The 13,003-nt window shown below is 46.1% G+C and overlaps 1 protein-coding gene across 1 annotated transcript; it reads right to left on the bottom strand.

The window, feature by feature from the left end:
- Positions 1–389: 389 nt before the first annotated feature.
- On the bottom strand, positions 390–7,060 carry ACTA1 (actin alpha 1, skeletal muscle). The gene is made up of 7 exons (XM_066616819.1): positions 6,952–7,060; positions 4,474–4,614; positions 3,388–3,712; positions 2,730–2,891; positions 2,034–2,225; positions 1,734–1,915; positions 390–828 (listed from the first exon to the last, which is right to left on the bottom strand). The coding sequence occupies exons 2-7, from the start codon at positions 4,600–4,602 to the stop codon at positions 685–687; spliced, it is 1,134 nt and encodes a 377-aa protein (XP_066472916.1). The 5' UTR covers positions 4,603–4,614; positions 6,952–7,060; the 3' UTR covers positions 390–684.
- Between the last annotated feature and the right edge of the window lie 5,943 nt (positions 7,061–13,003).

The raw sequence follows: 13,003 nt of genomic DNA, 5'->3' as shown, positions 1-13,003 counted from the left end.
AATCACGGATATAGATACGCAAATTCCACTGAAATTATTTGACTTATTTGGAAAGATCCTCAGATGATAAATCATTCTAAGACTTTGTGCAGTGTGAGAGTAACAGATTTACATATAGCAAAGCACTCAGCTTTACTTATCCATTGGTTAACTGGCACCTGTGAATATTCAACAGCCGTCATCACAGAAAACAGAATGTGATTATGGAGTTCAAAGTCCAAATTTTTTACATGGTGTAGTACTGTTGTACTGAATAATTGCTGTCATTTTTTTTAAAGCCCTATCCCATCCATTTCTCTATTACAACCACCGAAAAAAGCCTGAAGGAATGGTTTGAAAGATTCCACCCTGTGATATTTTAGAGCAAAAAGAAAACACAAAGCCAGTGGTATTGGGGCATGACAGAATGACTGATGATTTAATGCTTCTTGAAAGTTTTTTTCATTTTGGTTTCCTTCCACAGGGCATGGTTTGAAAAATAAGAAAATGAGGTAAAATAAATTAATTTTATGTACACTTTACATACACTCAGTGTCACATGGCATCTGCAGCAACAGCAACAAAGACATTGTTACAAAATAGAAAGTTAACGTGGCCATGGCAGGTGTTCAACAGCCTGCAACTCACAATGTCGTCATCCTGAGAGTGGTTACCAAGTAATAATGATCCTTTCTGTAAACATGTTTAGAAGCATTTACGGTGGACAATGGATGGGCCGGCTTCATCGTATTCCTGTTTTGTGATCCACATCTGCTGGAAGGTGGACAGGGAAGCCAGGATGGAGCCACCGATCCAGACAGAGTACTTACGCTCGGGTGGGGCAATGATCTGAAAGAAACAAAAAGAAGGATTTTGTTGGCAAGCAACAAAAATAAAGGGGGCATTTATCAACAATTGCACAAATTTATAATGGGTTCTATATAAAAATCCAGTTTTAAGCCGGAGAAGGAGTGACACTATCTCCCACCCTTATCCACCCCATTTCCCTCTTCCCATGGGGCAGACAGGTGGGGCCCATGGGAGGTGTTCCCCAGCACATGCCTAGGCAGACCTGTCTTATGACGCTGGCGCTGCTTGGGGCACTGATGACTTTGCTATGTATAAGAGAGCTAAACTTAAAAGGAACCAGGGATATCATTGCATTCACTCATCTTGCAACGGGGCACCATCCTCCACATTCCCTAACAGATTATGGATCTTAGCAGACCATGGTGACAGCACTACACTTAAACAGTAACTGAGCCATCATCAGCTGGATTATAGGGTTCACAAGTAGAGAGCAGATACCAGTGAGAGCAGTTGAGCCATGCCAGGGGGACCTTATGGTTTAGTGAAACATACTTAGATGGTTCAAGTAAGCCAGAAGTACTGGTGTGCAACTTAATTTGAACTCAGGAAGGCAGCAAATACTGAAGTGGAGGAAGACAACGGGCGCAATCTAGAAATGGTAGCTAAAATGAAATCCTATTAAAATCATTGAAATGGGACCTAATCGCAGCTCACTTACATCCCCATTGTTGCAATGTAGTTGATTGTGACTAATATGAATTAGACCATTATTTTAAATAATCTACATACAGAACTCTTAAAGTAGGGAAGCCTAAAGAACTATATTTCCAGTATATGTTCATAAAAACCGCTTGTGATTCAATGCATACAATAGCCTTAGGCATTGTCTCTTCCCCTACTACAGTCGATAGCATGCCTAATATATACAAGTTGGTAATCGATACCTTGATCTTCATTGTGCTGGGAGCCAAGGCAGTAATCTCCTTCTGCATCCGGTCAGCAATACCAGGGTACATGGTGGTACCGCCAGACATGACATTGTTGGCATACAGATCCTTTCTGATGTCAATATCGCACTTCATGATGCTGTTGTAGGTTGTCTCATGAATACCAGCAGATTCCATACCTGGGGACAGTGGGAAGATAAAGGAATAGAAAGGTGAATGTAGCTTTCTGCATACATGCACAGAGAACCCTCCACAGCAAAGAGATCACATTGAGGAGCACTTGAGAAAAATGCCTACCAATGAAAGATGGCTGGAAGAGAGTCTCTGGGCAACGGAAACGTTCATTGCCAATGGTGATGACCTGCCCATCAGGCAATTCATAGCTCTTTTCCAGGGAGGAGGAGGAGGCAGCAGTGGCCATCTCATTCTCAAAGTCCAGAGCCACATAGCACAACTTTTCCTTGATGTCACGGACAATCTCACGCTCAGCTGTCAGAAAGAAGAAGACCAGTTCAGTAGCCTGCTAAACAAGGCTCCCTCCCAGAGGGGGAGAAGAGCAGTGCAGCCAATCAGCGCAGAAAATGGGAGATGGGCATGGACAACTTGGGCATAACTCTGAAGCTCAAATTTTTAAGAAGTGTGATGACATACTCCTAGAGGAAAGCAGATACTAGAGAGTCCAGCCCACATGATATATGGACAAGGCCAGACTCGCTCCCTCTGAATTTGAACTTTATAGAGCCCAACGGCATTAGACAAGCAGAGAAAACACTCAATGCTTGTGCATTAGCCTCAGAGTTCAGCCTGTGCCTGTTGAGCACAGCCAAATGCCAATTTCCTAGACATTACTTCAAGGCATCTACTTCTGTCTCTAAGAGCCACAAGTCAAAGAGAGGGCAGAGGAATCAATGAAAAGGGGCATTCTCTATTCTAAATCAGGATGCCAGTCAAGCATGAGGGCAGAGACAAGGGCTGGAAGGTTGCGCTCATTACCAGTGGTGACAAAAGAGTAGCCTCTCTCAGTCAAGATCTTCATCAGGTAGTCAGTGAGGTCCCGGCCAGCCAGGTCCAAACGCATGATGGCATGTGGCAGGGCGTAACCCTCATAGATGGGCACGTTGTGGGTGACACCATCGCCAGAGTCCAGCACAATACCTAGAGGAAAAAACCATCAGAAACTTTGCAATAGTGGCTGCAAACCTGCTATCACAAACTTGCAGCATTAAGTTGATTAAGCTGATACATGACACACAGTTACAGGAAGGAGATGGTAAAATCTTGCCTATATCTAAGTAAGACATACAAAGATGCTTGGTAATTACACTTAACCTTCTGTCACCCTTTCCTTTAGAAGTGTCCCAGCTAATGGCTAGATATGGAGTCTCCTTACACTGTGTAGGGCAAAACTGCAGGAGAAGAGTAAGCCATTGGGGGGGTTCTTCCTACTCTTGGAGGCTGATAAGAGTGCCTAAAGAGAGTGCCAGTGAAGGCATGCAGGTGATATGGTGCCAGTGCAAGTGACATAACAACCCCCTTCCTTGCAAAAGTGGGTCAAGACTCTGCCAATGTCTGGGTGCCCCCTAGTCTGGCTGGATTGTTCATGGGGATCCCTTGGCATCCCTGCTGCTCCATTTCTGGTACTGTCACTCACCAGTGGTACGGCCAGAGGCGTAGAGGGAGAGCACAGCCTGGATGGCCACATACATGGCAGGGACGTTGAAGGTCTCAAACATGATCTGGGTCATCTTTTCACGGTTGGCCTTGGGGTTGAGAGGGGCCTCAGTGAGCAGGGTGGGGTGCTCCTCAGGGGCCACACGGAGCTCATTGTAGAAGGTGTGGTGCCAGATCTTCTCCATGTCATCCCAGTTGGTGATGATGCCATGCTCAATGGGATACTTCAGGGTCAGGATACCTCTTTTGCTCTGAGCTTCATCACCTACGTAGGAGTCTTTTTGACCCATACCCACCATGACACCCTGGGAAGGAAGTGGGAAAAGGACTCAGCATCTTCCAAGGGTCAAGGAAATGGAATAGTTGCACACCAAGTGCCACACTCTCTATACTAAGCAAAGAAGTAACTCTCTACCTCCTGTCAAGGCCCTGAACCCTTTCCTTCAAACTGGAAACAAATAACAAGGTGTATAATGGAAGCCCATAGTAGCAGCCTCACTGAGTACAAAGAGGGACCAGAAAACCCAGATTCCATCCTTTGTCATTCATTGTGATCGTTCGTCTATCACTACAGTTGTCTGCTGTATTGACTGGCACCTCTTATTTCAATGCATGCCTCTACCTTATCTGAAAGGGTACTAATTCTTAAAGTTATCTCCCATTCCAAACTACTTATTCCTCACACAACTCCATAAAATGAACCAGCCAGATCTGCTAAAACTCCCTTATGCAGCCCAATCCTGGCATGTTTACTCTGAAATAAGTCCCACTAAGCTCAACGGGACTTACTTCCAAGTAAGTTTACACAGGATGATAGGCTTAAACTTTTGGGGTGTTTTGGAGTAGGTTTTTTTTGTGTTTTGTTTTTTTAATGAAGCACTTCCTTTTTATTTTCCGGAGTCAAACAGGAATGGAAGAGAGAATGAGATGCTGCAGCCTAGTCATCCAACCTAGCCACTCCCTAATCCAGACTCTCTGAAGAGAACAGGAGTTAAAGAAGTGCTGTGTCTCTTGACCTGCCTACAGGTGGAACAAGAGGGCATGGCTGGCAGAAGGGGCAAAATACCTGATGGCGGGGGCGGCCAACAATGGAGGGGAACACAGCCCTGGGGGCATCATCCCCAGCGAAGCCAGCCTTCACCAGGCCGGAGCCGTTGTCGCATACGAGCGCGGTGGTCTCATCCTCATCACACATGGTGTCAGCTTTCTGGGGAGGCAACAGAAGCAAGAACAGTTTACTAGAGGCAGTAGGACAGCAGGTGTCAAGCCATGAAAAGCTCATGAGCCAGAGACTGCTGGCAAAATTTTAACCTACATAGGTCTGGAAGTTTCTCCCCTTTGGGGAAAGGGCAGATTGGGACAGGGCGGCCTGGTCACTGGGCAATCAGCCATAGTATTTTGACAGGCACCTCTGGAGAAAGCAGTTCATATGGACACTATGAATCTTCTGTTTCTCCCTTGCTTATTCTGTTGATCTTGATCAGAAAAAGCTGCTAACTAAAACATCAACAGAAATAATAGCCAACTCCTTAGCAGAGGCAGGTTAAAATATCTGCGGAGTTTTACTGCTCTGTTCCTAACCATATCTACTCAGAACCAAGTCCCATGGATTCCAATAGGTCTTGCTTCTAAAAGGAGCAGAATTAGGACTGCAGTTGAAAACATTCCAATCAGGTTTAAATCCAAATATTTCCTATTAAATGAGTTATGCTTCAGAGCCACCTCCTCTACAGTCCCATACAAGGTATTAACACACAAATACTAAAATGCACACCTGGAATGAAATCCCTTCATTTAAATGATTCTCCTTCCCACATACGCACACTTTAGAGCAGGGGTCTCCAAACCCCGCCCCGGGGGCCAGATGCGGCCCGCAGCAAGCCTCTTTTTGGCCGGCGACCAACCTCTTCTCCCCTGAAAGCCTCTGGCCCACTCAGCTGAACATGACCAGAACTGTGCTCTCATTGTGTCTGGAGGGTGTTCTGAGGGCCAGAGAGGTTGAATGAATGAGCCCATTCATTCACTCACTCATCTAAGTTCCATCTCTAATTTATTTATTTAAATTTTATATTTAAATTTTTTTTCCGGCCCTCCACACCACACCAGATATTTGATACGGCCCTCTGGCCAAAAAGTTTGGAGACCCCTGCTTTAGAGTGTTAGCAAATTCCCACACCACCCATCCCGCCCTTTTGCTATGAGGCCACATTTTGGCACTTGACTGAAGTAACCAGCACCTTCAGGAGATGACATGAAGGGAAATGAGGTTGTCCATTTTGCTTTTAAAAAGTGCGAACAATATGGGTGGGAATAATATAAAATAAATGCAAATTTTTTTTGAGGGGGGGGAAACTACCCTGGAGCTGAAGTCTGAATGGCGCCATTGCAGGCAACAGCACTCCCCTAAAAAATGTGGGCTATTTCCTCAATAAGTATACAACCTGCAAGGACAAGCAGAATGGCCTTCTGTCTTGGGAAGCATTTCAAATATATTTCCAGACAGGGATGATGGGGAGGGGGTGAGAATGCTGCAACAGTGGAACCTGCCTTTCCTCTGGACAGCAGGGAGCTACAGAACCCAACCTACAGGAGCAGCAGAGGCTGCCAGCTAGGCCAGCCTTTTCAGAGTACAAGACCATGGAGGCCACAAAGAATTAGCATGCACACAAAATCACCTACACTCTGGACCTAGCGCAACCCCTTCACATAAGATGTTCACCAGAAGCAGTGTTGCACAAAACAAAGACAGGAGGGCTGGATCCTTCAGCGCCACTGCAGTGTCTTGTCAACACCCAACAAGTTCCACAAGCAGAGTTGCTTTGCTGATCGCAGGCATTTAAGACTTGCCCGTTGCCATTTTTAGCTTCCACTCTGCCTTGACTCAGTTTTAACTTGCACTCTGTCCACTACTGGAAGATTGTGACTTGCCCAAAGTTTTTGCAAGCCCCTTGGCAGAGGTAGAACTTAAGTCCCACATCTCCCAGAATCCTCCCCGCAGGACCTCACAGACCCAGACCTAAGAGTGAATGATTTCCTATTTGATCTAAATTGATGTGATATTTTTTTCCTATTATGCTACGAAGTTGAAATGGAACAGGGCTCCAGGAAAGTTCAAGAAACTTTCTGCCCATCTCAATAGCGGGTCTCTAACCCTCCTCCACTTTGGCCCAACCTGTGACTTGTTGTTCAGTTAGAAGCAACAACTGAAGAAGGAGCCACGTGCCACTCAGAGCCCAATCCTTTGCCTGCCTACTCAGAAGTAAGTCCCACTATAGTCAATGGGGCTTACTCCCAGGTAAGTGTGGAGATGATCGCAGGCCTCAGGGCTGCCCATCTCGTCTCTCCACTGGAAAGCAGCTGGCTAGTCCTTCCCTTGGGGACTGATGGCTGGTGGATGGGATCATTTCTTTTTCCCCAAGCGGTGCTGAGCCTGCCCCTTGCTGGGGGCTGCCACTGCTGCAAGAGGGGGCTGCCCCCTCCTCCTCCTCCTCCTCCTCCCCCCCCCCGGCTGGGACCAGCCCTCCTCCCCTTCCACCCGCCTCACCTTGGGGTTGGTTCCTGGCGATCAGCTCCGGTTGCTGCTTCTCCCAGCTCAGGCAGCTCGGTGGGCTTCAGCCGGAGCCCGGAGGGTTTTATAAAGGCTCCCGCCGGCCCCCGCCCTCGCCCGCCGCCGACCCACAGGAATGTCTCCATATTTGGGTGTGGGGCATCGCGCGAGGCCCGCCGGAGCCCCCCAGGCCCCTCGCGTGGCCGCGGGGCTGCCCAAAGAAGGAGCGCCTGGCCCGAGCCCAGGTAACGCGGGCCGGGCCGTATAAGGAGTGTCTGCGGCCGGGACCTCTCCGCCCCCCGGGCCAGCAGGGCTCCCGTCCCGCCTGAGCCCCAGGCCCTGAAAGGAGAAAGAGGAGGAAGCCGCGGGGAAGCCCTGCCGCCCCAGCACGTGTGCCCCGGAGCGAGTCCCACTCGCTTCAGTGGGGCTGAGCGCGCAAGGCAGTGGAAGGCAAGCAAGCCTGTGCCTGTCTACTCCGAAGTAAGTGCCATTGTGCTCAGTGGGGCTTACTCCCAGGAAAGCAGCCAGAGAGAGCAAGCCCGTGCTGGAGACCCACAGTGAGTGAGTGCTCAGTGGGGCTTACTCCGAGGTCACTAGACAGCCCAATCCTAGGCAGGTCTACTCAGAAGTAAGTCCCATTAGAGTCAGTGGGGCTTACTCCCAGGAAAGTGTGGCTACGATTGGGCTGACACGAACCATGCCTTCCTGCTAAGCTCCACGCGGAAGTAAGTTTCTGAGTTTGGGGGGGGGGTGCCCGCTGAATGTGCCTAGGGATGTCCTCTTAGAAATTATTTGGGGGACAAAGAGGAAAAGCACACTGGATCCACTGTGCTCTAAACCACATACAGGATCACACCTTTTTTGTGCGCCAGGTTAAGACTTCAGGAGTCTACAACCAGACCTCTGTGTTCTGGAAGGATCAATTCTGCACTGGGGTTCATATAATCTCCTGTGTGATCAAATCTGTGGGATAGCTTTAAACTGATTTAGGTCATGTACATACAATCATATCTTTATGTTCTGGGTGCATTCTAATCTGATTTAAGTTATATGTTCAATAGGCTGTTCTAGGCTATAAATAGGCTGAGTTACGCTATACATAAAATCTTCATAGGCTGTGATTCAAACATCATTCATTAGGAAGATCCTCTGAGCTCAATGAGATTTACTTTACAGGAAAGGTGTTTGCAACTGAAATTGGGCACACATCTAGAATCGCCTTCTTTTGTGCTCATCTAGTTAAACCCATTTCTGCCCAGTTGTGTATATGCAACATTGGGCAGAAATGGTGGCAGGATAACTATGGGTTCAACTAGTTGTATACTTAAGTAAATTGCTTAACTTGGAGTACTGAAGATTGTGGAGCTAATACATGTTAGGTGTGGGGATGATTTGCTTTCAAGTGTTTAGGATTAAAGATGTAACACACTATAACCAGCATTCAAATCCTTTGTATGATCTGAACATTCAAGGTGGTAAAAGGTGTCCATTTCCCTCAGTATAGTAGGATCTAATATACAGTGTTAGTGCTTTGATGAGGAAAAAAATAAAAACTCATCTGCTCTATCCTCATTCTGACTATAGTAGGTACAAAAGCAAAAACTTTCACTACAAACCCTCTGTATGTCACTAATCTGTGCTAATGACTGTGGCTACAGAATAGGTGTGTTCATACCTGCGCATAGTGGTACTGCATTAACAGATTCATAATTAAAGTGAATGACAATAGGAAAGGATGGTGGCATCCATTCATCAACTTTTTTTAAATGATCTCTATCTCATTCAATATCTTATTATTGATTCAGTTTTATACTGGAAGGTTCCTGAGGTTAGAGTGCACTCAGGTCCATTATGACCAAACTGGGATTTTAACCCAGACATCCCCATTCACCATAATTGGTGAATTCCACAACACCAGTTCTCCAACTACATGTCTGCTAAAGGAGCTGTCACAAATGTAGCCAGCTTCCACATTTACCTGCCCATGTCCAGGGGTCTTCATGGGATGCCCTTGTCTGGATTTTCCCACTAGGGTGGTGGAGGAGGGGGAATAGATGTAGCACCCTTTTAATGGAATCTTGGACAGTCTTACCTTGAACATACACCACCCTCCTGGGCCAGACAAATAACTTTGTATTCCCTAGTGCTTTAGAAAATACATTTAAGTGCTGTTAAACTCAAGCACTATTATTTTGCTATGCTCTTCTTAAATCTGCTCCAGTTTCTTTCTTTCTTGTTTGCTGTTTATATTATTTATAAGCCACTTTGTAACTTTTAAAAAAAGTGGCCAACACTCCCCCCCCCCCAAGTAAATTTAGCAGAAGGCTAAATTTCACTTCCATATATTTATATGAGAGGGGTGATGGAAAGGCTTGCACAACATTAATTATTTAGAAGATCAGGACAGGCTCCAAAGGGATTTGTTTTGGAGAAAGGTTTAGAGTGGCGGAAGCACCAACTATCATATAGTACTTTTATAAATATAATTTAAAATGCTGTGCAAAATCCGTTTTATATATAGATGATGATAAATATCCAAGGGTCTGGCTGGCTGCCAAGCTACACGACAGTCACCATACACCATGGGTCTGCTGTACTTTATGCTATTTATACCACCTGGGTACGCTGACTTTTTTCATTTCTAATGAGATTCATATCTAGTTATGGTCACAGAGAAGGTTAATGGCAGGTTTGGGATTGGAGAAAGGGTGGAAGTACCATTCCCTTTAGGATAGGAAGTGACACTGGCTGCTTATGGAGGAAACTAGACTGAAGAGATATACCTTAGGAAGATAGTAACAGTGTATTGTGGTAAATCAGAGGAAGTAATAGCTACCTTTGCCACAGTTCTGATGGACACACCTCATTTTGAACAAGCTCATAGGCAAGACTAAGAAAAAATTTGTAACTTGTATAAATTATGATGCTTATGTGTCTATACTGACATAATTTATTCAATTTCCACTGTTGAGGGATGCCGAAGCCTCATTGCCATCTCCCTCTCTGCTTAGCTTCTCCCACAACATTTACAATTTCACCAAGCATTGGTCGTACACTTTCAAGCTTTTGTTCAGTCATAAGTGTTTGAAAATGAGTAAACACAATGCCCTCCCCCCAATTATCAGGCAGTGATTTCTGGATCCAGTACTAAATTCCTCATTAGAGCTACAACAGGGGTGCTCACACTTTTTTGGCTTGAGAGCTACTTTGAAACCCAGCAAGGCCCGGAGATCTACCAGGGGGGAAGGAAGCGTCTGACAGACACCCCCTTTGATGTATGGAGCCCCTGCTGGACCAGGTCAGAGGAGGCCCACCAAGTCCAGCTTCCTGTGCCCCACAGTGGCCCACCAGATGCTTCAGGAAGCACACGGGAGGCCTCTCCTCTCTCCCCACCCCACATACTGGGGGCAGCCACAGGTCCCCCCAAGAGGCACATGCCCAGCCTTGCTGCACTACGGGGAGGGAGGAGCTCCCCACTCCCCACACCCCCAAACTCTTTGTGGCTGCACCCCGAGCCCAGCAGGGAGAGGGAGGCGTCGCAGGTCCTCCTCGGAAGAGGCGGGGGGCTTCCCCGTTTCCATGGAGAGGGGCTGCGCATGCAGGCGGCAGGCGGGGGAGACACTGCTCCCACTGACCCTCCTCCTGCAGCGGCAGGGGGGCCAGGGGGGTCGTCTCACCTGTCAGTCCCGACCGAGAGCGGCAGCGGCCGCAGCACTTACCTCTGGGCTCCTACAGGGGCCACTGGGCCGGGCATGGCTGGGCCAGGTTGGGCCGAACCTGACTGGAAGGGAAGGGGAGGGTCACTTGGGGCCTCCTACGGCAATCACTAACAGAGCGACTCCATCTCGCACTCCCGCCCCTCCCCCCTTCCGCTACGGAGCCCCAGGAAGCGCCTCAGTCCAGCTCTCCCTCCCGCCACCGCCCGCTTTAGCTCCTGCTCTTCCAGCATGCAGTGCCACAAAACTGATGAAATGGACTAGAGTCTAGTCAGTTTCATCAGTTTTGTTGCTGCATGCCTGAAGAGCAGCTAAAGTGTCAGTTTCAGTGTCAGTTTAGTGTCAGCTAAATATGTCAGTTTCGTCTAGTCACTAGACGAAACTGACATATTAACAGTTTGAAGAGACGGCTCCGTGATCTACTCATTTTGCCTCACGATCTACCGGTAGATCGCGATCCACCTATTGAGCACCCCTGAGCTACAAGATCACAGTATACAGCCAGCCCTTCCTACAGCCATGACCCAATGACAGCATGTTTTTATTACTGGTAGTGTTACAAGAGTTTAGTTGGTTATAGCATAACAACTGTAACTGAGCACTTCTAGTTGTATACAGGACACTGTTTGCTTATGCAGTAGGGCTCCACCTATCTAGAGCAGTGGTTCTCAAACTGGTGGGTTGCGACCCACAAGTTTGTGTAACACTTCCCCCATCCCTTTAAGGGGTGGGAGAGGGAGGCAGCAACCCGATCTCCAGGATCGTGTCGCTAAGAAGGGCCGAGGGGTGTGTGCTTATGACTTACTTTGTACAATTTGTACAAAGGCCGCAGGAGGTGTGAGGAGACCTGCGCAGCCCTCCGCAGCACTCCCCAATGCTTGGAACCTGCAATATAAGCCAGTGCAAAGCACCTCCTGCAAAATGCAGGAGATTGTGTTGCTGCCCTAGACCCTACCCGGCAAGAGCTTACTGAGAGAGTAAAATCTCCCTCAAAGTTTGAGGACCACTGATCTAGAGGTTTCCAGTAACCATAATTTCATGGGCTATTTAATGTGGACTGTGTATGTATGTGCATTGTGCACTTAACCAGTAAAACAATCACATCATTCAGAATGGAAGGTTGTGTGTACATGCACACAAACTCTTTAGACCAGTGAGTATTATGTTTTCATATAAACACACAATCAATAAATATCACTTTCATATTAAAAACAAATGAATTGAGTACTAAAGGCACAAAAGGATCACACTCCCTCTCTCTTTTGAGGGAGAGAAACCCAGCACTTTATTTGATGAATGGAAGTGTCAGTGGCTGCAGAGGAAAGTGCAGTGGCTGTAGGGTTCCAGGGGGGTAGAGTACTATTCATGTATGAATCATTTATTTCAATGGGCACTTGGTTATGCCGAACTACACTTGCATATAACCCAATACCATTTTAAACTACTGTACAATGAATCCTCAATTTAATGGATTAATAGGAGTGAAAGGTTATCTGTTAATGCTGAAAGACTGTTAAGTGCAAATTCATTTATAACAGTGTACATGCACACGTGCAAAATTTTTACTAATTTTTAATAGTCACTGTTGGTTATTTCCAAAGCCTGTTAAATGGAGGGTTCACTGTAATTAGATTGGATACTACATTGTGATTGTGCAACTTTGGTTTATGAATAAGACCAACTCAATTCTCAGAGCTTTAGAAAGATATATTGTGATGTTTTCAACTGCTTATGTCAATATTCTGTTGAGAGATCAAATGAACTGATTGCTCTACAACCAAGTACACTAACAGATGAGAAAATATTATTGATGTTGTCCAGATTAATCCATATAGAATTCTTTGCAAAACTGCATGTGTGTGCATAAGTAATAGAAGCATGAAGCTTACACACTTAATGGAGATAGTTAGCCAACTAGTACAAAAATCAGAACTGATCAAGAGGCAAAACAGGACCATCTTTTTGGATTACTGTACAGTAGATTGTAAAGCCAATAACAGAGGATGCTCTATTAGCAAATGACCTGATCTTGTGCAAGTTTAAATTAGGAATAATTTCTACTACATTACAATTTTTTACCTCTTTATATGGTAATCCTAAGCACATCTACTTATTTTAATGGAACTTTCTGCCAAGAGGTGCACATGATTATTGATCAAATTGATCATTTATTGATCAGCTTGAGTGCAAGTAATTTACAGTGCAAGCTGATACACACCAAAAGCAAAATTTGCACCTTCATGTAATTTCATAAAGTCATGCAAAGGAATGATACTATTTTGCTTATAATGCATGTTTCCTTATCAGTCCAAGCAAGTATAAGTTAACTAGAT

The sequence above is a fragment of the Tiliqua scincoides genome, chromosome 1, assembly GCF_035046505.1.
Source record: "Tiliqua scincoides isolate rTilSci1 chromosome 1, rTilSci1.hap2, whole genome shotgun sequence".
In the NCBI taxonomy this organism is placed as follows: domain Eukaryota; kingdom Metazoa; phylum Chordata; class Lepidosauria; order Squamata; family Scincidae; genus Tiliqua; species Tiliqua scincoides.
The sequence above is the reverse complement of the archived record's forward strand: the minus strand, read 5'-3'. Positions and strand labels throughout refer to the sequence as shown.